General features: G+C 40.5%; 1 protein-coding gene across 1 annotated transcript in view; it reads right to left on the bottom strand.

Annotated features, from left to right (window-relative positions):
• MTHFD1 (methylenetetrahydrofolate dehydrogenase, cyclohydrolase and formyltetrahydrofolate synthetase 1) overlaps positions 1–22,295 on the bottom strand; it is a 52,289-nt gene extending 29,994 nt beyond the window's left edge. The window contains 7 exon segments of the mRNA XM_006915116.3: positions 833–995; positions 2,705–2,805; positions 2,946–3,082; positions 3,909–3,962; positions 4,402–4,461; positions 11,030–11,114; positions 21,733–22,295. Coding sequence (XP_006915178.2) covers positions 833–995; positions 2,705–2,805; positions 2,946–3,082; positions 3,909–3,962; positions 4,402–4,461; positions 11,030–11,114; positions 21,733–22,280 — 1,148 coding nt within the window. The 5' untranslated portion in view covers positions 22,281–22,295.
• Positions 22,296–23,935: the final 1,640 nt, after the last annotated feature.

Raw genomic sequence — 23,935 nt, 5'->3', positions numbered from 1 at the left:
CTTCAGTCATTAAACAGTGAAACATAAAAAATCTAGAAGTGGAAAGGAAATCCCTAAGCTTTGTATAAAATTCTTCACTGTCATCAGGTATGTTCTGCAGGCCACACACCATCTCTGATAGATCTTTATATGCTGTGCTCAGTCTTACATATGCCAAAAAGCTCCCCTTTCACAAGGCATTTTACTGAATGGGGAACCTAATGAACACTTGTAGAATAGGGAGGAGCACAGGCCTGGAGCAATAGGCCTAGGATGATGTCCCTGAATTACAAAACGTCCAGAGACTGCTCCCTCTCCCATGGAATGTGGGAACTACCAACTTCCACAGAGCTCTGCTTGGGAATGATTAAAAGAAAAGGTGTTGGGCCTGTCTCCTGCTTTCTCCTCACACTTAAGAGACTGCAGTGTCAAAGGAATGTGTATATATGAGAATTCTTGGGCTCAGGAATCCGAAGCAGACGTCAAAGACAAGATGCAAGAGGTGTCACAGGACCACTGTCCTAGCCTCCAACTGTTACTCATTTGAGATCTGACTGCCAGGGGTCAATCCCAGTTCCTATACTGCTAATCTCTATCTACCACGAGGTAAACTGATGTAGAAAGAATATAGTCCGAACAAAATCTGCACAAACTTGGACAAGTTTTTAATTGAATTTGTTTTGTCATGTTGTGAAATGAGACAAGAATCATAGAATTGTTATAAGGGTTATGAGATAAAAGCACTGGCAGTTTCTGGCACTTAAATGTTAGCTCTTCCCATTATGTGAGAATGCCCCACCGCACACGTGCATGCATGCATACACACATGTGCATACAGACACACGGAGAACACATTCCACTCCGCTCTGGTCTCCCTACCTCCTTGTCTAGATTGGCCGTCTTAGAGTGGCAGGTGGTCACTGTGGCATGGTTCCACAGAAGCAAGTCATGCATGGGGGCACCGACTATTTTACTGCGTCCGACAACCACAGCGTGCCTTCCGGCAATCTGTACCCCTGGAAGAAAAGCCAGCGTACATCAGAGAATTGGGAGAAAGAAGCTGCACTCCTCCGCATGCTACCTAAATGGGAAAATTCAGAACAAGTGCACAAAAACAGGTTCTTAGCATCAAAAAGAAATCTTCCTAAAAACACTCCTTCTTTGGAAATAATATTTTCAACTCCAGGGTTTCAGCTACAAATTGGTACTTGTACATGTGTCCTTCTTGCTGTAGGTTTTTGAGAACAGCTTAAGCCAAGATCCATTGAGTCACAGGAGAGTGGGAAGAAAACCTACACTCAACCAAAAAAGACACCCCAATTTACAGCTATATGGAAGAAGACATCAGATTAAATTACATGGGAATGACAAGTAGGGGGTACGTAATGGGGTGGAGGGAAGTGAGAGAAATTAGATTACTATTAGTGATTCTTTCCAACTTTGGTAAGTTTTGGTAAGAAGTCTGGTAACTTCTCTTCTGGCTTAGGGCCTGAGCCATAGGGTTTTATGCTGGGCAGTGATAAAGGGGAATTTTAACCATAGTAGAAAGCTTTCTTTTTGCTATTCAGCATCCATTCTTCTAGCACTATACCAATGCCCTTTTCATGACTGACATACTCCACTTAATAGAGATGGTTTGGTACCCAGTAGTGAACAAGTGACCATATTTCATCCCCTGGCCAATCCCACTACTGTTAGGCACAAGGATGGAACGAGGCTGGAGCTGCTTGGGGCCACCAAGTGGAGCATGAGAATGAGCTAGAAGAAAGCAGAAATAAAGTCTTGAAGACACTGCCTGAGCCCCTCTCCCTAGCCGTGGCTGAAGTGGACTCTTCCTCAAGGCAGTCTGCGTTCAAATTGTGCTTCTTGAATAACATTAATTTTATCCAAAAAGGATAAGCTTCTGTATAATGCTACAATCATAAACACGTAGGAGTAAAGCTCTCAAAGTCTGAAGTGTTTAACAGGTACCTTGCTATTCTTTTTAGGAGTCAGCAAAGGACCTGAAGATGCATTAAGGCAAATGGCAGCTTCACTGTCAATAAGAGAACATGGGAAACCTGCAGCTGCTGTTGCTCACAGGATTTGTTTTTATCAAGTTGCAACACACTGTTTACTAAATATGCTGCAGAACATAAGTTCAGTTGTGGGAATGAACAGTAAGAGCTGTCCTAAGACTTATAGCTTGACCTTTTCTTGCCAACCACAGACAATTTTTTTTATATTGGCCAACATTTTCCACTTGAAACTTCTGATCCACTTCCTTTAAATAGGACACACTTCCTTGTAAAAAATAACCTCTGCTGAAAGTATCTGTGATGAAATTAAAATACCAAGATGCTGACTAGGTAATGAGGTAATACAGCCAACTGTTAAGAGATTGTTTCCAGCCATCTGTCTAGTCCTAGAACTACTGTGAGAACTTGGTGGCCATTATATACTATCTGAATCCTAACTACCACATAGGTTATTTGCTTTGAACTCAAATCTTGGCTCTGCTGCCTCTTGGACAAATTACTCAATCTTTCTGAGCTGGTTTTCCCAGATTTTGAACAATTAGAGTACCTACTTCATAGGGTTGTTGAGAAAACTAAGAATTTAGGTAAAGCCTCCAGCAGATAGGTCCTTGTGCCAATCAAGTCCATTTATATAGGGCCTACAATGTACCTCCTTTGTAGCTTCGCATGTCAAGACCAGGCTCTAAGAAATGGTGCTTTGTTTTTACCTGTCTCCTTGATGAGTTCCAAGCATCCTTTAGGTGTACAAGGGATGAAACAGTCATTTAGGTCACCTCTAGCAAGTTTTCCAGCACTGATGTTTGTCAATCTAAAATAGTGAAAGCAATGAAGGGGGAAATGAAGGTAAATTAGGTGTTTTCACTCTTTAGAAGCAAATGTGGTATGTTCCCAAAATAGAAATGTAACTGGAATCATGCAATGAGATAGAGAAAGTCCAGCCATACTCACCCATCCACATCCTTTTCAGGTGCAATAGCATTGACCACTGCTTCAGTGTTAATGGGATTCTCTGAATCTAAAGGTAGCTGCACTATGAAGCCATGTATGGTGAGGTCTTCATTCAAAGACGTTACGTACTTTAACACCTAAAAGTAATACCACATACAATTTGTATGCCACAGAGAAATTAAAAGGGTGGAGAAAGACTTTCCAAGTCAAAAGACAGGTTGTTCCATTTTCCCCCGAGTTTAACTGTAGTCCTCTCAGAATGTACCTGCCCTGAATCCTGAGAGCAACTCTAAGTTTAACACAGAATGTAATCACCAAGGGTCTGGTAAGAAATCTAGCCAACAAAAGAGTTAAGAACTTCAACAGTAATATTCTACTGTTTACAACTTACAATAAAATAGGGGCTACAGAACACTTGAAATGTGGCTAGTACAACTGAGGAACTGAACTATAAATTTTATTTCATTTTAATTAAATGGCCACATGGAGCTAGTGGCTACTCTACTGGACACTGCAGACACAGAACATTTCCATGACCTCAGAAGTTCTTTTCCCTCCTGTCTTTTCACGGTCAGTACCCCTACCTATTGGCAGCCACGGCCTGACTTTAACCACTGGTGGTTTATTCTGCTTATTCTTGAGCAGCACATAAACAGAATACAAGTTTGGTTTCTAAGATGTGCATAAGTACAGGCCAAGGATCAGTTTTTACTGAACACTGCAGGTGATTTGAAAGCAAATGATGCTGCAGTTACACTTTGAGTATCAAACATTCATGCCTTGGGACTGTACCATTTACTCTGTAGGTATTTTCAAAGATTTTCTGGAGGCGGAGTCTGTGAAAAAAGAATTACCTGGAGGTCTTTTGTATGCTGAATACATCAATCCCTAAAGTTCTATTAAACCAAAAACCAGAGAGGAAAGCCTTCAGCCGCTCTCAACACCGAGTTCCAAAGGGCTCACCTCAGATTCTGTGGCCGTTCTTGGTAATTTAATGTGAGTGGCTTTGATCCCAATCTGCAAAAATAAACATTAGAAACAAGTAGATGGCAAGAGAACTTAAGACATTGGCCCATTTTTTTTTTTTCACAGATATGACTAAAACAAACCATATGGTGTTGGTAATCATTTCACCCTCATATGTTCTGAAAAAATGAGTCTCTCATTTTGATCTACTCATCAGTTACTTGGTAAATGTCACCACTGAACTTAAGCAATCTCATGGCCACTATTCCCGCTCTTTGGGAAGTAAGCAGACCATTGATTAGAAAACATTTAATGGTAAACCAAAGGCTGCAACTCTAAGTAACCCACTTCTGCCTTGCAAAATAGATCAACTAAAAGTCTGTTGAGGGAGAAAGTTTTTATGGGGAGGGACACAGAAGGCAAGGGGTAAGTAACCAACAGGACCTGGAGTGGGGAGGGGGAGTGACAACACCGCTGTTCTAGGCTTTACCTCTTCAGCAGCCTTCAGCTTCACATTTATATAAAGATTGGAATCATCTCTGTTGCCAACCTAGAATAATAAATACATGCAAATCAGATGATTAGGGAAAGGCAAAGTGTACAGAAAAAGCTTCTAAATTTTTAGTTTTGATAAAAGGGATGTTTAACCATGAGACTCTTATTGCAGAGAGCTTTAACAGGAGAATGAGGAGAATGTCAGGGCGGGAATGGTGAAGTGAACACAGGTGGTATTAGAGAGCCCTCCCCAAACAAGGTCCACCTGATTCCCACTGAAAAAGCCCCCCTCCCAAGGAAAAAAAAAAGCAAGGGACATCTGCATCTCCCTTGGAAACTAAGCAAGGATGCTGCACGCCTGTCTGAAACACATGGAATTTTTGCGTGCCATTGAGCCGACATATCAGATCAATAGGGCATGCAGGGCTGAGGAATTCTCATCAGGCAAGAGAAACACCACAGCCCTGGGAGGCAGGAACGCACAGAGGACACATTCGCCATCCTCTCCCGCACCCCAAGGGCAGTGGAAAGCTCTTATGCCCAGCCGAGCCACACAGAGAAGAAAAACCTAGGGTGGACCTAATTCCAGCTTACACAGTAGCCACCTATGTGAGGCAAAGGGCAGCCTGGTGCCCTCAAGACAGAGAGGAAGATGTGGTACAGAAGCCAAATCCTTTGAACCACCATGCTAGCTCTTATCATGTTCCCTGCATTTCTTTAATCATGAACATTTTTATAGTTTTTCATAGTAACCATTTATCTGTAAAATTTTATTTTACAAATATTTTTCTAAGTTCCAGTGGTTGACTTTTGTCCTTTTCAAGCTTGAAACAGACACTGAAGGTGATGTGCCATAATAAGTTTGGCTTCTCCCAAAATTGCAGAGGGAAATATGGTAGGTCCTTGATATTAAAGACAACTGACATATGGCTCCTGTTAACAGGACAACCTCAGAGAAAGAAACTGGCCTTAGTAAGAGTATTTCCAGTCCTTGTCATGCTGATGCTGTTACCAGAAGCTCCCCTCAGGCCCATGGAACACTGTCTTCCTCTTAGCCTTAGCTGTCCTTCATACACACAATTCTTAGTTTTGCCAATAACACTGGAATTTCAAGAGGGGAATTTGATTTTTTTTTATGGATTATTTGAACCTAAGTGCATCAGTTGCTTCTTTTGGGGGCTTCTCTAGAATTTTAGTGCCTCTCAAGTTTCTTATTTGGTCATTTTCTATATATGTTCTTTGCCCTTATCATGCAACCTTCATTGATTTAATGCACTCTGAGATTTTTAGATCAAAGAGGAAAGGAGATGGTTCTAAACACAAAAGTATTATTTTTAACATTTTAATTAATATTTATAATTACAGTTAGTTGTTTAGATTTGAGTTTAAATGGTTTTATCACTCACTGACAGTCCTTTTAAAATTACAACTTCTCTCTTCTACAGTTTATCTCCATTCATTTCTCAGGAGGCTGAAATGAAACTATACGTCACTTTTCAGTGAAAGGTATTTGGGCATTTTTCTCAGTCTTTGTGTATCTGAAAATATTTCTGGATGAGAAAGGAGTGCTGTAATCATAAATTCCTAACTGGGCATGTCATGGTGGCTAGTCATGCCCAGGCCTATAACTTCTTTGGTGAAAGGTTTTAAGCCAGCCCTGTCCATTGTTCTTGAGCATCTAAGTTAACACACCTTTGAAATGCCAGAAGTAATAAATACCACATAATCTTAACTGTCCTGTAATCCGATTCCCACCTTGCTTTCTTCCACCTTCATATAATCTTCCTTATGGTCCCTCCTTAATTTCTAATATATAAAAGAGACTGTAAAACTTATTCTCCGAAGCACCTGAGATCTTGCTTCCTGGCAACTATCATTGGTTTGGTTCAAATAAATGCTTATAAAAATTCTCTACAGGTTTGGACTTTCCTTACGTCAACATATTTTTCCGCTGTCCTTGCACTTGAACTCACTTGGCTGAATCTGAGTTACATTTTCCTTCGGAAATGTCTTCAGCATCTAGTGTTATATGTCTCAAGTCTTTTGTTGTTGTTCCTTTATAGGAACTGCTTTCTGTCTGAATGTTTTGAAGAAATTTTTCTAAAACTCTAAAACTTCTACCAGTTTTAAAAAGAAAGTTTAACTGTTAATAGTTATGAATGAGCATAAGTCAAAGTTTCATTGCAATCCTAATGCAAAAGAAAAGACCGCTTAGGAGCCAATTCAAGGACTCACTCTCAGGACAGTCATTTTATAGGAGAAAATGGTTATACAATCATTGATAGACTAGATGCAAAAAGAATGTTTAGTTGAAGAACAGATTATTGACTGACAGTCAAGTGGGTGGATGGAAGACTAGTTTCCCAGAACAAATCTTAATCCTATAACAGTTTATCAAGAAAATCTGCTTACACATTTTAATGGAATGCTAATTTCTTCCTTGAAGGAGGCGAATTATCATCATCCAAACAAGGTCTTACCCCAGAAAAAGTTAGGGCCAATTTTTTTTCTTTTACACCAGGAGCCTGCAAAATGTTTCTTTAAAGGGCCAGACAGTATATATTTTAGGTTTTTCAGGCCACACACTGTCATATACTCTGCTTCTTTTTCGACTCTTTACAATCTGGGCAGCATTTGGACATGGGTCACAGTTTACGGATCCCTGCTTTACAGCATAAAATATCTAGTTTGCTGGAGAAATATCTTTTGTAAATATTCAGGCCGATTGAGTTTATTTTATTGTTTTGTCCATATCTTTTGTGAGGACTAAATAAGCTTCCATATACAAAGCACTCTGTATAGTTTCTGGGAGGAAACACGTATTAGTTATTATATTATAATTAATTATGTATTTTATGTACTAAGGGGATGGAAATACAGCCTGATTTGTATCTCTTATAATGAAAAGTCAACTCTTAATTTCCTTCAAATATTCAGTTATTTAGGAAGTTACCAGTTTTTTAAAAAATTCAACTTTTAGGTTCATATCCCAGACTCAGTCCCTTACTGTAACTTTGGATAACCTACCCAAGCTCTCTGAGCATCAGTTACTGTGACTATAAGGAGGCAACTCGCACTTTGTAGGGGTAGTATAAAAATCAAAACAACTAGAAATAAATACAACTCATTCGAGCTATAGTAGACACTCTATATAATCAGTACTGTCAATCTTTGTGTAAGGGATGGGGAGTAGATGTGGTTGGATGGATTGTGATCAGATGTGCATTTTGACAAGGGCTGCAGTTGCAGTTAAAAGGACAGTCTGGAAGCATCCACATCAGAAGCCTAAAACCTATAATCAAGTGACTGTTGTGGCCCACAGGGGTGAGAGAAGTACAGATCAAGGAGGGAACAGATTCCAAGAACTTATGAGAGGCAGACTCAATAGCACAACTGAGGGGATGTGGAGAGTGAGGGAGGGATCTTAAAGAGATGACCTAGGTTTCTGGATTAAGTGTGTGAGAAGATGGTGGTTCTAGGTTACTAGGTCTGAGGAAGCAGAGTTGTGATTATGTAAAAATTAATAAACAGAAACCTCATTTAAAATGGGGTTGAGAAGCTAGAAGACAGAACCTTTAGAAGTGTCACTCAAAGCACACTACTGACCCCAAAAGGAAGAGGCACATTTTGCATCTCCCACAGGAAGTGATGGAAGGAAGTAACCTCAGCAGGAGGTTCAGTAACAGCTCAACCAATGGGAGACTGCCCTAACTCAGCCAATGAAAGTCTCTACATTTTGAACTTTTAGTTTCCTCCAATGGACACTTTATTTACAACAGCACCTAAAGTCCATAAAAGAGGTTCCTTTCCTTTGTTTTTCTGGACTTGCATGTTCCAAATTATAATTATTTGTTATTCTTGAATAAATCTAGTTTGCTGGAGAAATATCTGGCTATCTAATTTGTTTAAGGTAAAAAATTACAACATAATATGCGTAAACCTTGCCATATAGAAAGATGTTGACTCTGGGGCCAGAGAGCAAGATTAAAATATTCTACCACTGTTTTTTATTGTCAAGGACATATGAGACAAAGCTGTAGAACAGTGTTTATGTAAATAGAAACACCTGCAATCAAATTTAAAATACAAGTTTAGAAGTCAATCTTAAAAACAGGAAAAAAAAAACAATATTGCTAACTAAGGAAAGGTTTACAGAAACAGATTTCTCGTCTATGACATTTACTATTTCTACAATAAACAATTCACAAAAATAAGCCAATAAATAACTGGTTCCCCAGATGTCCCAAAGTGTACACCCAAAACATATACCTTTGATTCTCAGTAATTTGTAAAAGAAAGAAAGAAAGAAAGAAAGAAAGAAAGAAAGAAAGAAAGAAAGAAAGAAAGAAAGAAAGAAAGAAAGAAAGAAAGAAAGAAAGAAAGGAAGAAAGAAAGGAAGAAAGAAAAACTCATCATAGCAGAGAACACATTAGGCAGAACGACAGGCCGTCTGTGTTTCTCTTCTCAGCTAAGGCCTTTTGGATAAAGAACAGAAATAGGGAAAAATATTTAAGTACTATTCACTCTGAAATTCTCGATGAACGTCGAACAGAAACTTAGCAAGGTATTAAGTAATGTATGTGGAGACGTAAAGAAAGAAAGAAATGTGAAGTGAGGAAGCAGGTGTTTCAGAAGGAAATTTCAAATGAAAACTATCAGTTTCCTGTCATCCAAATCAACCCTTCAAACATTCTTTGTGCATTTATCCATATGACAATTATTTATTTGCCTCCTACAAATTTATTGAAGGCTTCCTACTGCATGTATCAAGCTCAGGGAAGAAATCCTGGATAGAGGCCTGAATTAGGATGTATTCTCCCACATAGCTATGAGACTGGGTGAGCTGTTAGGGAAATTTTATGAAAAAGTGGTCTGAGGGTTGAACCCTGAGACATTCAAATTGTTTAGGTGAGAAGAGGAAGGAATGGGAGATCCCTGTTCCTCAGGAAGTGAAGAACAATAAGCAAAAAAGATTAGAGAAGGAAGAGAAACAAGTGATGTCCCAGAAACCTGGAGTCTAGAAGTCAGAAGCAATCCAAGTGTAGAAGTTACTGGCCTAAAGCTAATATCTGGGGCCAGATGAAACAGCATAGGGCAATAGTTTCCCAAGTATTCTTGAGAGAGCCCCAAGACCCTTTCAGAAGATCTGTGAGTATCAAACTATTTTCATAATAATACTATGATGTTGTTTGCCTTTTTCACTGTATTGACATCTGTACTGAAGCTACAAAAGTAATGGTGAGTATAACTGCTGATGACTTGGGACGAATCAAGACAGTGGCACCAAACGATTCTCTTTATGAGGGTATCCTCTACTGCCACACACTCTCAGTAAAAAGAGCTGCCAGTTTCACTTAGATGTACCCTTGATGAAGCAGTAAAAACCATTAAAGTTATTAAACCTTGACCTTTGGGTATATATCTTCTCGATATTCTGTGTAAGGAACTGGGAAGCACTCATAAAGCACTTCTGCTGCATACAAAAGTACACTGGTTGTCACCAGGAAAAGCACTTGTGCTTTTTTGCCTTGCAGGCTGAACTAGCTGCATTTTTAAATAGAACACCATCTTTACTTGAAAGAACAAGTGACAAACAAGATTATTCGGCTTAGAATATTTGGCAATATTTCCTCAACACTGGACAAAGTTAGCCTGCTACTTCAAAGAAAATAAACAGCATTTGTTGCCAATGATAAAATTTGAGTTTTCAAGTGAAAATTACAATTTTTTATCCACTCCTGTGAGCCTGATGACTTCTCAATACTTAGAGTAGTTTCTGATGAATTCACTGGTGATAATAATGATTATGATTTTTTATACCACATAATGATATTGTGTTAACAGTTGGAAGATCTGCATAATTCAGTGAAACATTATTTCCCAAATGAGAAATGGAGGACATTAAAAAAACATGCATGAGTATATATCCATTCAAACTGTAACAAAGATTTTGATGCAACAAAATATGAATGTTCAAAGATACAGTTTCACATTGCAACTAACCTTTAAAAACTTTACTTATTGAGTCCTGGTGTAGTAGCAAAAATATCCAATTATCTTCCCTTTTACAACTATACATCCTTATGAGGCCAGATTTTCTTCATATATTTCAATCTAACAAGCATAGAGCAAGAGATTGAATGCAGATGTGGATGGGAATCCACCTCTCCTCTTCTTCTCATTAAATTTTGTTATCTGAAAGTTATGCTCTCATAAAAATGTTACTTACGCTAATATATAATGAGCTTACTATTGGTATTTTTAAATGTATAAATATTTTTAAACATCTTAGTTTTAATTTCCAATATAGTAAATATGTATGGATACATCCATATAAACAAAAGCTCAACGTCTTAAATTTTTAAGAGCATAAAGGACCCTAAGACCAAAGTTCAAAAGACATTGGACTAGGGAAAGTGTACCCACAGAGACTATCTGAGGGCCAGGATACGCCAACATTTAGAAGTTGAGCTGAAGAAGAACCTGAAAAGAGAAACTGAAAAGATCCGAGGTCTCAAAAAAAAAAAATTAAAAATGGAGAGAGAGGGTTGAAGTGCTTTTTGTTACATGCTACTGAGAGACTGAGTAAGGAGGATATTAGTGAAAATATACTATCATAATACCTGTAAAATTGCCAGACCTGGAATAAAACCAGGTGCTTGCTCCTTCATCTGAGTGACTTGGTTCTTCAGTCGCTCCCTTATTTGCCTAGAAAAAAGGGAAAGGTTGGAGTTAACACAAGGTTTTAAGCACAAAATGTGTTGTGGATTATTAGATGTAGTTCTCTTTTAAATTAAAAACAGCTTCACTGAATAGTCCTTATCTGGTATAATATGTATCATGTACTGCCCATCAATTTTTCAGGCCTCAAGTAGATGTGGATCTTTTCTAACTTCTACTGACAGTGACTGAGCCATGGAGTACATTAAATCACACCTATAAATATTCAAAATAGTTCATTCATCCTTGCCCAGTTATGACACAGTCACGAATACGAACAAGATTTTTGCCTTTCTTCATCTTACCTACACAACACACACAAATAGTGTACACACAGACATTAGCAAGCATCTCTTCTCACATTCTAATTTGATTACTCCCTTCTCTAATTCTCCACACTTTACAAACAACTGGCATAAAAAGGCACAGGAGTCACTAGTAAACAGTGAGGATGTTGAATGATACAAGTCATACCTAAGACTTCACAATATTTCTAGCTAGTGACCTTGTTTTTTTCAAGTCAATATTCTATACAAAAATATAGTTCAAAGGAAGATTTAATAAACCATTGGATTTTCTTTAACTGGGATTTGACGTGAACAGGGGCCACAATTCTGCTCTGACACAAAAGAACAGGAAATATTGGGCCTGCCAAGTTTTCATCAGACTGCCAATGAAATTCCCCAGCAGGTCCAGCCCTAGCTGCTCCCCCTGCCTGACAATCGGATATGGAACCTGCGTAGCTGCAGGAGGCCCTTCCTTCTGGGGACCAAGTTGCCAGACTCCACTCTCTCCTTTCCCTCCAACCATTGTATTAACACGAAGTGCTAGGGAAAGGTTTCTACTGGTTCTCCTTAACCCTACCCACTCACCCACCCAAACAAAACTCACAGCGGGGAGGGAGGAACCCAATCATTCTTAGCACAATGTAAGACAATAACAAGAACCAACAGTGAAAACAGATGAACACATCTGAGGCTCTCAATGACCTCGTGAGGTAGGCAAGGGAGGAGAGGCTTTCTTATTCCCAAAGATGTAGACACAGGCTCTAAGTAGTCATGTGGCTTTCATGGGGCCAGTCACCAGAAAGGACAGCAAGTGCAGAGGCCCTGAGTGGGAAAATGAGGTCCAAGGGAAGACAGTAATCAGATTTGGTAAACTGTCTTCTATTCTGAATGTGATGAGAAGTTATTAGAGGGTTTTGAACAAGGGTGACATGATCAGGCTTATGTTTTTAAATTCAGGCTGCTGAATTAGGAACAGACTATAGGGGGAAAGGTGAGAATCAGGGGCACCAGCAAGAAGTTATTGCAGTTATGAAAATCCAGGCCAGATGTGATGGTGACTTGGGTTATGGTATGGACAGTAAACTAGTGAGAAGTGGGTGGATTCTAGATACGTTAACATGAAGCACAGAGAAAATGCCAGAGCTACAGATGACTTGAGGTTCTGGGGCTGTGAAATGGAGCTGGAAAGACTGACAACAAGAATTTAAGGCACAGAGCAGATTTCATACTGATACAGTGAATTTATTTACCAAATCTTATAAAGTTTCTAGAATAAGTGAGCATCTGAGACCTGAAGAAGGGATAAAAACAATATACACAGCAGGTAGCAAGCTATGGGAACCCAGTACTACAAAGTGGTATATGTAGACTATGTGTCAGCCCAGTAGGTTAATAAGAACAAAATGTTCTGTATCTTCTATGCTACAACTTAAATGGGTCTAAGTTTGTAATTCCGCCTCCCCTTCAAAAAAAAAGAATATAGCTTGAGGTCAGTTACATTGATTCCCTTAAACTTTTTCCTAGGAAGTGGGGTTGTTTTTGAAGTTGCATTAGCAAAAATATTCTTCCAACTAGAAAAAGATTTGTTTAAAAGCTAACATTTAGGCCTCTTTATGAGACATGACCAGAATAGCAATAAGAGACATTTAAAAATGCACAAAAACCACAATCAGCAAGAACTAAACAACCCAGAACACTACAGCAACAAGTGGAAAGTTTTCAGCTCTTGTGTGAATATAAAAAGACAGTTATAATTAGGTTTCCACAAGTCTCTTAAAAAAAAAAACCTTCCCTGCCCTGGTGTTCGGGGTTGGCCACTAACTGAAGAACCCTAAAATGAAAGTAGAATAACAGAAGCTAAGTGTCAAGAATGCCTGAAGAAACTATAAAAGAGAATCATGGAGAGAAAAGTTAACACTCCCTCATCTGTCTTTACTTTAGGGTCACAGAGCTGTGATGAAGTAAATGGTGGAAAATGCCTTAATTTTTATAGCTCATTACTTCCAGAAAGTTTAAATGCTATAATAGAACTTCCTAATCACTGAAACCTCCTAAATTAACTGAAACTTTGAGTTGCAGATGCCACCCATTTCTCTTCATGGCCCATGAAGAAGTTCATCATCCAGGTAAAGACATTGGGGGCAAAGTGAGGCAGAAATAGGCCCTTGGAGAAACACCTGATCCCTAAATAGTAGGACTACACATGCCAAAGTCACACCAATCTCCATCAACATTCTCTAAGCTCTAAGGAAAGACATAGCTCAATATCAATGTAGGAGAAATCAATACTTCAGTGCGAACGAATGTGGTAAGACAAAGTAGCAGTAAACCATTAAATTTTCTCTGATCATGATAACTAGATAATAGTACAACAGTCATAGCGAACTGAATACGAACAGACATGGATGCAGTTTTAACTAAGTTGCTACTGGCATCTAGTGGGTAGATGCCAGGGATGCAACTAAATATTACAACGCACAGGACAGCCCCTCACAACAAAATTATTTCGTTCAAATGTTAATAGTGCCCAAGGTTGGGAAACCCTGCTATTAGCCAATAAAATGCAATTTGGAGGGTTATCTTTTCTTTCTAAGGGGCAAAAATCAAAGTGGAAACCATTTACCTTAACCTGTCAGTATGTGTTTGAATGTCTATGGACGAGTCCATTATTATCTGTTCTCTCCAAGTTAACTTCTCCCACATAGTTTTGAATCTAGTCAATAAAAGTCAAAGGTGCACATCTGTATAGAATCTTATTACCCCTGAAGAGTCCTAGTATGAGGACCCTTAACACCCTTGAGTAGTCACCTAGATCTCTTTTGCCCAAAGTTTTGTACAATTATTCCAGAAAAAGTACATTACAAATTCCAACTCATTCTGTTTAACATAATGATTCATTTTCAAACTTTGGACATCTTATGACTGAGAAAAAAGCATTCCTAAAATATAACCTAACAAGGACATTTCGACAGAAGTTATAGGCAGGAAAAGGAGGCAGAAAAGGATATTTAGCTACATGGCTAAGAAATCTACATGATGAAAATAAAGCTGCCTGAGTTGACAAACGAAATAATGTAACACAAGCTTAGGGTAATCCTCAGATGATCCTCAAAAGGTTTACTGAATACATGTTTAGTAAGTGATTAGAGAAAAATCAACAACATTCACCTTCAACATGTAGGGCTTTTCTAAACAAAGACAAATTTCTTTTGTCCCCCACCAAGAAGGAGATCGCTATAAGATTTTAACAACGCAGTACAATACAAATGTCTTATTTCATTTTGTTCATGCGTTATTTCATTTCTTCATTACAGCTTTTATACTGCTAAAAAATACTTCAAATTTTCTGTAAAACTTAACATGTAGTTCCTTGTAAAGATAATTGAGGCCACCTAGTGTTCCAAGAAATACATATATTTCAAATTCCTAGTTGTCATATTAAAAGACTAAATTACCTTCTTGTTGAAGCTGATTGTTTTCACTGATACATAATAACAAAAGCTACATTATAGTAGTACATAGAATAATTCACTAATATCAGCACTTTCCTTTAAGTTTAAGCATAAAATATATAAAATAAGAATTATAAGTTTTTTTAAAGAATTATATTTAATGTAAATATTTACTAAACTTGACAGGTACCTCAAATATATTTTTGAAAGCTTAATGTGACTCTATTTTATGCTCCAATGAAATTTTAAAATGTAAAATTCTTCCCTCCAATTCTCTCAAGCTCTTTCAAAGATCTAAGAAGGGAAAAATAAATTGCCTGATATTTATGACATGAAAATAGCTAACCGGTATAAAATTCTAATAAATCCTAATTCTCAGTGAGTATAAAGGTCATTAATCCATATATACAATTATATAATACCTGCTTATTTGAGCTTCTAGATCAGGGTTTATCAATTCAGCACCATTGACATTTGGGCCAATTTGCTGTGGGGGCTGTCCTGAGCACTAAAAGATGCTCAGCATCATCCCTGGCTTCTACCTCTAGATGCCATTAGCACACAGCCACGTTCCATATGACAATCAAAAAATGTCTTCAGATATGTCCAACTATCTCCTGGGATGAAGGGAGGGACAAAACTGGCCCTATTTGAGAACCACTGATCTAGAGGGCACAAATGGAGCTGGAAACTAGGTTGAGTTGGTGGAGATAGGCTTCATAAGAGGTAGGATTTTAAAAGTGGATTAACTGCATTAGAGAAAGGTCACAAAGAAAAAAGCACTGTCAGAGTCCAGGTGTATACAACAGTGTGGGAGGATGCCTACACAATGTGGTACCACCTCCGTCCCCTACCCCTGCAACAGGAGTGGGGACAGCTTCTACCCAGATCCAACTAAGGGGTGTCATTAAGAATAGGGAGCACAGTATTGGTAAAATTCCCATTTCCTTTCAAAAAGTCAGGCTTCCAGATTTTTGTGTAATTACCATATAAATGTGTTGGGAAGTAATCCAATTTTAATAAATAACTCTGGAAACCCAACAAAAAATAACATTTGGCCTTTAGGCCACCATTTTGTAACCCTCAGCTTATAGCAAGTTATGAGACATGACAGAGTGGCCCCAAGGATGAGGATGTGTAAGTTAGACATTAGCCTATTTCAGGGCTATCTAACCACAGATTTGGCCATCAGTGCTGATTACGGCCCCAAGTCCCAAGCAGGCCTCTGGATCATCATGCTAGGGAAATATGAAAAAATGTAGAAGACTAGGGGTCTCCACTTGGAAAAGAAGAACAGGCCAAGAGCTCTTACCTGAGAAACGCCTCAAAAGACCAGGCCTTTCTTGCCTTTAGAGAAGACTAAAGGAAAATCTGGTATAGAAAAGGCTTAAGTCTAAAAGGTGGCTGACTAAATAAGCAGAGACAAGTACTTTTGCACCAAAACCCAAACAAAAGGTCATTTATCATATTAAATGTAAGGTGGTGAAGATAAATTCCTAACAGACTCTGGCAAAACTTTTAGAGAAATGTTCCCTATTTCCTAATCTCATCAAGTATTAGCAACCCAAACTGTACCTCACCTGCCCAGGTTTGAGGGGATGTACTTTTCATCAAGAAAAAAAAAAAAAAGGCTTAGTTAGGAAAGCAAGAAGTTTGACCTGTCTCCAAACAGTCAAACTTGGATTATAACCTTAAAAATGACTTTCTGAAGAGAATCAGAATGGTTCATTCATCTCCTAACAGGGAGAGACAAAATCAGTGGATAAAAGCTTGCAAATCCTTTTAGCAAGAGACAAGGAAAATACATTGTCAAGTCTCTGCCACTAGGCCTTATAACTCTTGCTCAAGTCACTTCGTCTCTGCTAAAGTTTCATTAATTGCAGTGGAGGGAGGACCGACCTGGGTGATTGAGGAATCCTGACTGTGGTACTGTTAACCACCTGCTTCTTTAAGGTCAAAGATTTACGGAGTGCCAGGAGCTGCCTTGTGGGAAATTATCAAGGGCAGCAAACTGCACAGTATGAGATGGCAGGGGCTTTCTGCCCTATGGATCAGATGTCAGAGGATACAGGCTTAACTACAGCAATACACAGGCTTGTTTTAAGAGCCTCAATACTCTTAATCTTTTTAGCAATCTGAAGAGGCTGACACTATTATCATCATCCCCAGTGTACAGAAGAGGAAACTGAGGCTGACTAACTTGCCCAAGGCCACACAAGGCTTTAACCTCTACCCTAGGGGGCCGTTCTCACAGTCAGTCAAAGAAGGGAGATTTTCCCTCGGCTCCAGAAACCCTCCTACATACCAACATGATCTCCCTTCTTCCAGAGGATTTTTTATGCAAATGAACTAGGGGACCACACACGCCTGCTCAAAGCCCCACTTTCCAAATCTCAAGTTGCCTGATCCCAATCATCCTGACAGATGATGGACACTTATTCTCAGACCACATCCTCAGTCAGGATTTTCACTGGTGCCATGGCCCCAGTTGTGGGCCATGGACTCTGGACTCTGCCACACCCCAGCTGTAACATTCCCAACAGCCTCACTGGGTGGCATATTAAAGACCTAGCAGAAGGTCCCACCTCTCAGGAATTAATTCCCACTTGCTTTCCTGCACAGGCTCCCAGAGTTGAGCCAGCTGTGTCATTCAAGGTTCCATGTCGCTTCTGAAAAGTCCTGACTTTGGAGCTCATTACAGGCAAATCTTTTTAAGCACAGTGCTCTTTCACAATTCTAGCACCTCACATTCTGTATTATCTATTTTACTGTCTCTCTCTACCCATCAGGACACAAACTCCATGAGGGTAGGGATTTGGGCTGTTTTGTCCACTGTTAAGTCTTGTGGATTTGAAGAGTGCTTGGCATATAGGAGGCACAGAGATATTTGTTGAATAAGTGGATATCCAAAAAAACCACACACTTGTCTCTAAACCTCAGATCTACCCCCATTGTTAAATTCAGGCTGTAACCTGGGAACTCCCCAAGGGAGAAATGGGGTGTTCCTCCCAAAGGGAGATAATTTGGCAACCAGATCCAGATTTCCCATCGCATAGAAGAGACAGAGAAGGAATCTAGAATAATGAACTTTGTCTAGTCTTAGCTATCAGTAAGTTACGAAGGGAGAATAAAAGTAAACAAAAGTCAGGAATGGCCTCAGCAGAGTGAGAAAGCAGGGCAGTGAGAAGACTGCTGTACAGAAAAAAAGATTAGTTTATGAAACTCCTTTTAGCAAAGTGGTAAGTGCTCTATAAAGTGAAAAACACCACGTACTGGGTTAAGGCTTTGGTTCTAGTTGAGCCTCTGTCATTAACCAGCCTAGTAACCTGTGGCCAAGTCACATCACGTTTCTTGCCTCAACTATTTCCTCAGCTGCAGGATGAGATGTGAGGAGTGGACCAGACTTTGGAGAAATTCTGACTATAGAACTCATGACCTGCCCTATCCTTCCTCCCTCCAAGGAAGAGATTTTACAAGTCAAACACTACATCAGGGAAGAAACTGTCCAAAGCATTTGAATTTGTCCGCAGAGACCCAACAATTGATGGCAACCAAAGAAGCTGACCTGCAAACTGGGAAGGTTTTTTTTCCCTGCATTCTGGGACCCCTGGCTATAATGTAAAAAGTACGCTTACCTTTCCTCTCAAGACTCTTCTTGGCCTGCCAAAGAGGAAAGGTGGAGACACCCTACCCAGAACCTCCACCTGCAGCCCAACCTACTCAAGCTGTAAGCACCTTCTAGTTCAGGATTTCCCCAAGGCCATGGCCCAAAGGTCAGCAGCCTGCTGCAGCCTCAGCACAAGGAACTGCAGGACTGCACTATCCCATGAGCCAGGCATGCTACCTGTGCTTGCAGAGCTCCCCATATCTGATGAGCTGTGAGCACTACTAGCTCCTGGAGTCAAATTCTCCATGAAGGTCAAGATGCTAACGTGTGGTAGTGTCTAAAAGAGCCACTGTATAACTATATTAAACAAAAATCTTCTGTAAGCACAAAGAAGTCTTAGTCTTTTTTTTTTTTTTTTTGATGGTAGGAGGCCTTAGTCTTAATGCTCCTGTATGAACTGTGTTAGTAGGAACTGATTGCTCAACCACAGGGCACTGTAAAAGGTTAGCCATGTTAACTTTGAGCAGGCTGGGAGGGACCTTTCAGTACCTGGAATAGTTTTTTTCCAAAAAATTCTTTCAATACCTATGGCGAAATCACTGCAATACTGTTCTTCAAACATGAGAATTGAACTTAGATCTAAGGCTTTACATAAGTGTTTTTCAACCTTCAAAGTGCATTAGAATCACAGAATGAGCTTTTAAAAGATTTTTAAAATACCAAATCCAGTGGCTGTGGCCTGTTGCTAGCAATTCCAATTAAGTCAGGCTGGTATGGCACCAAGCACTGATATTTTTTCATAAGCTCTTTATGAGTGCGAGTTAGTAAAACTACCTTGGAAAAGATTGGCAATTTCTACTAAAGTTGATCACACATATGTCCTATTACTCTGCAATTCTTTTAGATTTATAACCAACAGAAATGTGTATATGTCCTACCAAAAGGCATGTAAAAGGATGCTAATAGCAGCACTATTCATAATCACCAAAAACTAGAAATCCAAATGTCCATGGATAAGTATACAGTGGCATATTCATATAGAATACAATACAGCCATGAGAGGAAATGAACTACATGCAACATGGAATCAACTCAGAATAATGTCGATTAAAGAAGCCAGACACAGAAGACTTTATACTGTATGATGTCATTTATATGAAGTTCAAAAACAGATGGCACTAATCTACAGCGTTTTAAGTTGAGATAGTGATTACATTTGTAAAGGTGGTGACTGGGTGAGAGTGAGGTATACATATGATAGGTGCACTTTAAAAATATATATTCATATTTAAATAAAAATAATTTAAAAAATAGCTCCTTAAGAGTTTTTAATGTGCAGCTAATGTTGAGAGCCATTGAAATAGATCTCAAGGCAACTATCACTGTCAAAAAGACAATGAATCAACTATCCATGTATATACTAAGTACAGTTGCCCTTGAACACCACAAAAGTTTGGGGCATTGCCCCCACACCTGCAATGCCACAAATCTGAGTACAACTTTTGACTCCCCAAACACTTTACAGTTGTCCTTCAGTATCCACAAGGGGATTGGTTCTAAGACACCTCCCTCCTCAAATGGACATCAAAATCCAAGGATGCTCAAGTCTCTTATATAAAAGGGCCTAGAACAATACATACAGTAGGCCCTCTGTATCTATGGATTCCCCACTGCAGACTGAAAATACTTTTCGATCTGTGGTTGGTTGAATCCACGGATGTGAAACCCAGGGATTTGGAGAACTGATGGTATATTTACTGAAAAAAATCTGCGTAAAAGTGGACCTGTGCAGTTCAAATCTTTGTTGATCAAGGGTCAACTATAATTACTAATCGTTAATACAGTTATCACGTATTAAACACGTATTGTGTGCAATTGTAAATGCTCTTAAGTTAATAACTCATTTAATTCTCCAAACAACTCAATAATCTAGATATTATCTTTATTTTACATTTGAGGAAATTTTGGCACAGAGAGGTTAATTTGCTTAAAGCCACAAAACTAAGGACTGCAAGGTTTATAGGTATTTTGGATACACACAAAAACAAAACAATGCATATATTTGCCCTTATGGAGCTTAGAAATGTTTAACTTGCTCTCCATTGAACCAAAACATATCCAGTGAGCACCTATTCTCAGTAGACTGCCAAGAAGAAAACCTAAATTATCTCTTTACAACCAGTCTTTCTAAAAGGTCAAACAGAAACAATGTAATTTCAGCAAACCACATGTTAGAACTCAGATAGAAGTATTGTGATATCTAGTCTGTAAGTCTGGGGTTTCTCCTTACCAATGTGAAAGATTCACCACCATCTAATTTACATCTCACCTTCTCTGTCCACTATCTCTGCCTTCCCAGAAACAATCGTTTTGCCCCAAGGTGGGTTTCACCATCAATGACTCTAAGTCTCTACTCACAAAATTAGAGGTTCATAGGACGATTACTGTTGCCAGCTACAGCAGTTACTAAAAAACTAGTGAGGTTCAAGGTATCAAGAGCAACCTCCAGGGGATTACACAAAATATATCCTTTCCTCGCCTACACTCAACTTTCTCCACTAGTCACTTTCCAGGCAAAAAGTAGAGGGGTATTACTTTCTGGGAGTAAGTCTGGCAATCATATCCACTAGTTGAGCATTCCGTTTCCTGTAGAGGTAAAACAGGCAGAGATCAAATGGCATACGTAATACTGTCAGGACTCAAGAGCCAAACTAGAAAGTAACTCTAGGGCCAGAGATCGCTGTCAGAGGAGCATGAAATTGAAGAGAAAACTGGGTTCCACTTAGCAAATGACGACTCTGGTGTAGTGGGAAAAGATATGGGCTGGAAGGAGACCCTCTGACACCTCACTTATCTCAGTCCTCACCTCCAAATTATAGGGTAAGGGAGTAAACTGGATTTGAGTTCTGACTGTGGTGCTGCGGGCAGCCCCAACTACTCTTCCTGACAAAGTCGTCGACAGCTGCACTTTGGGTAACATAGTCGGGCTCGGTAAGAGGACTTGTCCCAGAAGCACAGGAGCCAGCGGGCACAAGTAAACAAGCAGCTCATCTGCAAATTCGAATTGTGCCCGGGGCTTCGGTCGTAGCCAAAGGCTTTCAGGTGTGAAGGGTTCAAGACACTGTCTCTCTACTAACCCAGCGGGCCTGACTTTGCTACGTCTCCCTCCGGCAAAAAAAAAGGGTCCGCTAATGACCTGCATACCCAGCTCAGAGCCCTCGTCTGCAGCCCAACATGCCCTAACAACGATAGATGCTTACGCGGAGACCACCTTCCCGTTCAAGATTTCCGCCGGCGCCATGACCTTTATTAGTCCGCTGCCCACAAAGGATACCGCCAAAATCGAGGTTCGACTCCCTACAGTGCGGCACGGGACAGCCCAACCCACGTGCTTAGCGACCGCCCACGAAAAGCTTGCTACTGCGCTTGCGTCACTCCCTCTCTCCCTCCCCCCCACGGACGTAAATGCGCGTGCGCAGTGCGAGAGGACTTCTTTCTGCCGCGAAGAGCCGAGGGCTAGGGCGTCTGGAATGCGGCGGGATGGCGAAAAAAACTCGATGATGCCTGGGGGGGGAGCAGTGACTAGCTGGTAGAAGAAGTCGGTCCAGATCACGCCTTCGTGTGGGGCGGGAAAACCGCTAAAGAGAGGGTTGGGTCTCGATTCCAGCCCATCTGGGGCGGAGCCGGAGGGGCGTTCTCGCGGGAGAACAGTTTCCCGGGCGCGGGAGCGAGGCGTGTCTCCGGGTCCCGCCCAAGCGCCGGCGGACAGGTCCCCGCGTGCTGAGGGCGCTGAGCTACCGGGGGACATGTGTGGCCCGGCACCCGTGCTGGTATTTCGGTGGGGCGCCGGGCGGGCCCACAGAAGTTACGCCTGCGGAGCGGCGGGCTGGAAGGCGGCTTCTGGCATTCTTACCCCCTGGCGCTGTCGGACTGGTCTCGGAGCTCCCAGTTCTGAGTCGGAAGGTCTGGGTGGCGCCCTTAACTGTTTAAAAATCCTTTCTGGTGACTGAGGATTGGCCAAGGTGGAAGCCTTGCCTGCTGTTTTAGGTCGAGCAGTTCTTGGAGCATCTCATTGTGTGGCTTAACCCGGGGGTTTGGTCGAGGCATGGCGGGTTCGTCAGCTTGCGAGGCTAGATTTTGTCAGAATCCTCCACGCAGATCGGGGGTTTTACATAAATTAGATGCCCCATGACCAACAAGGGTGAATACTTCTCTGTAGGCGTCCACTCGAAAATAAGTGAAATTGGGCGTTTGCTTGGGGAACAGGACAGGAGGACAGAGGCAGCTATAAGTTTCCGGAGTCCTGTGAGTGCGGTTACAGTTATTCCAATATACTCCAGAAGCTAAGTGTTGAAGTCACCTAATTTTCCCCCCAGATTTTTTGAGGTATTATTGATATAAATGATAAGTTTAAAGTGTACAATGTGATGATTTGATGCACACTTATGAAATAATTACCACAATAAAGCAGTTAACATTTCCATCTCACAAACTTTTGTGTGTGTTAATATTTAAGATTTATGTTTATTCAAATATATAACAATATGGTTAATTATGGGCACCATGCTGTACATTAGTGCCCCAGAATGTATTCATCTTATAGCTGGACGTTTATAGCATTTGACCTAACATTACCCCATTTCTCCCACCACCCTTGTCCCTGGCAACTATCATTCTACTCTTAAGAGTTCAGCTTTTTTAAACTACACGTACAAGTAATATCTTACAGTATTTGTCTTTCTCTGACTTACGTCATCTAGTATGCTCTTAATGTTCACCCATGTTTTATATATATATAGTGTGTGTGTGTATATGTGTATATATATATGTATATATGTGTGTGTATACACACACACACACACACAAATATAATCACATTTTCTTTATCCAGTTATCCATTGATGGGGCACCCGTGCTGGTATTTCGGTGGGGCGCCGGGCGGGCCCACAGAAGTTACGCCTGCGGAGCGGCGGGCTGGAAGGCGGCTTCTGGCATTCTTACCCCCTGGCGCTGTCGGACTGGTCTCGGAGCTCCCAGTTCTGAGTCGGAAGGTCTGGGTGGCGCCCTTAACTGTTTAAAAATCCTTTCTGGTGACTGAGGATTGGCCAAGGTGGAAGCCTTGCCTGCTGTTTTAGGTCGAGCAGTTCTTGGAGCATCTCATTGTGTGGCTTAACCCGGGGGTTTGGTCGAGGCATGGCGGGTTCGTCAGCTTGCGAGGCTAGATTTTGTCAGAATCCTCCACGCAGATCGGGGGTTTTACATAAATTAGATGCCCCATGACCAACAAGGGTGAATACTTCTCTGTAGGCGTCCACTCGAAAATAAGTGAAATTGGGCGTTTGCTTGGGGAACAGGACAGGAGGACAGAGGCAGCTATAAGTTTCCGGAGTCCTGTGAGTGCGGTTACAGTTATTCCAATATACTCCAGAAGCTAAGTGTTGAAGTCACCTAATTTTCCCCCCA

The sequence above is a fragment of the Pteropus alecto genome, unplaced genomic scaffold (genome assembly GCF_000325575.1).
Source record: "Pteropus alecto unplaced genomic scaffold, ASM32557v1 scaffold276, whole genome shotgun sequence".
NCBI lineage: Eukaryota > Metazoa > Chordata > Mammalia > Chiroptera > Pteropodidae > Pteropus > Pteropus alecto.
The sequence above is the reverse complement of the archived record's forward strand: the minus strand, read 5'-3'. Positions and strand labels throughout refer to the sequence as shown.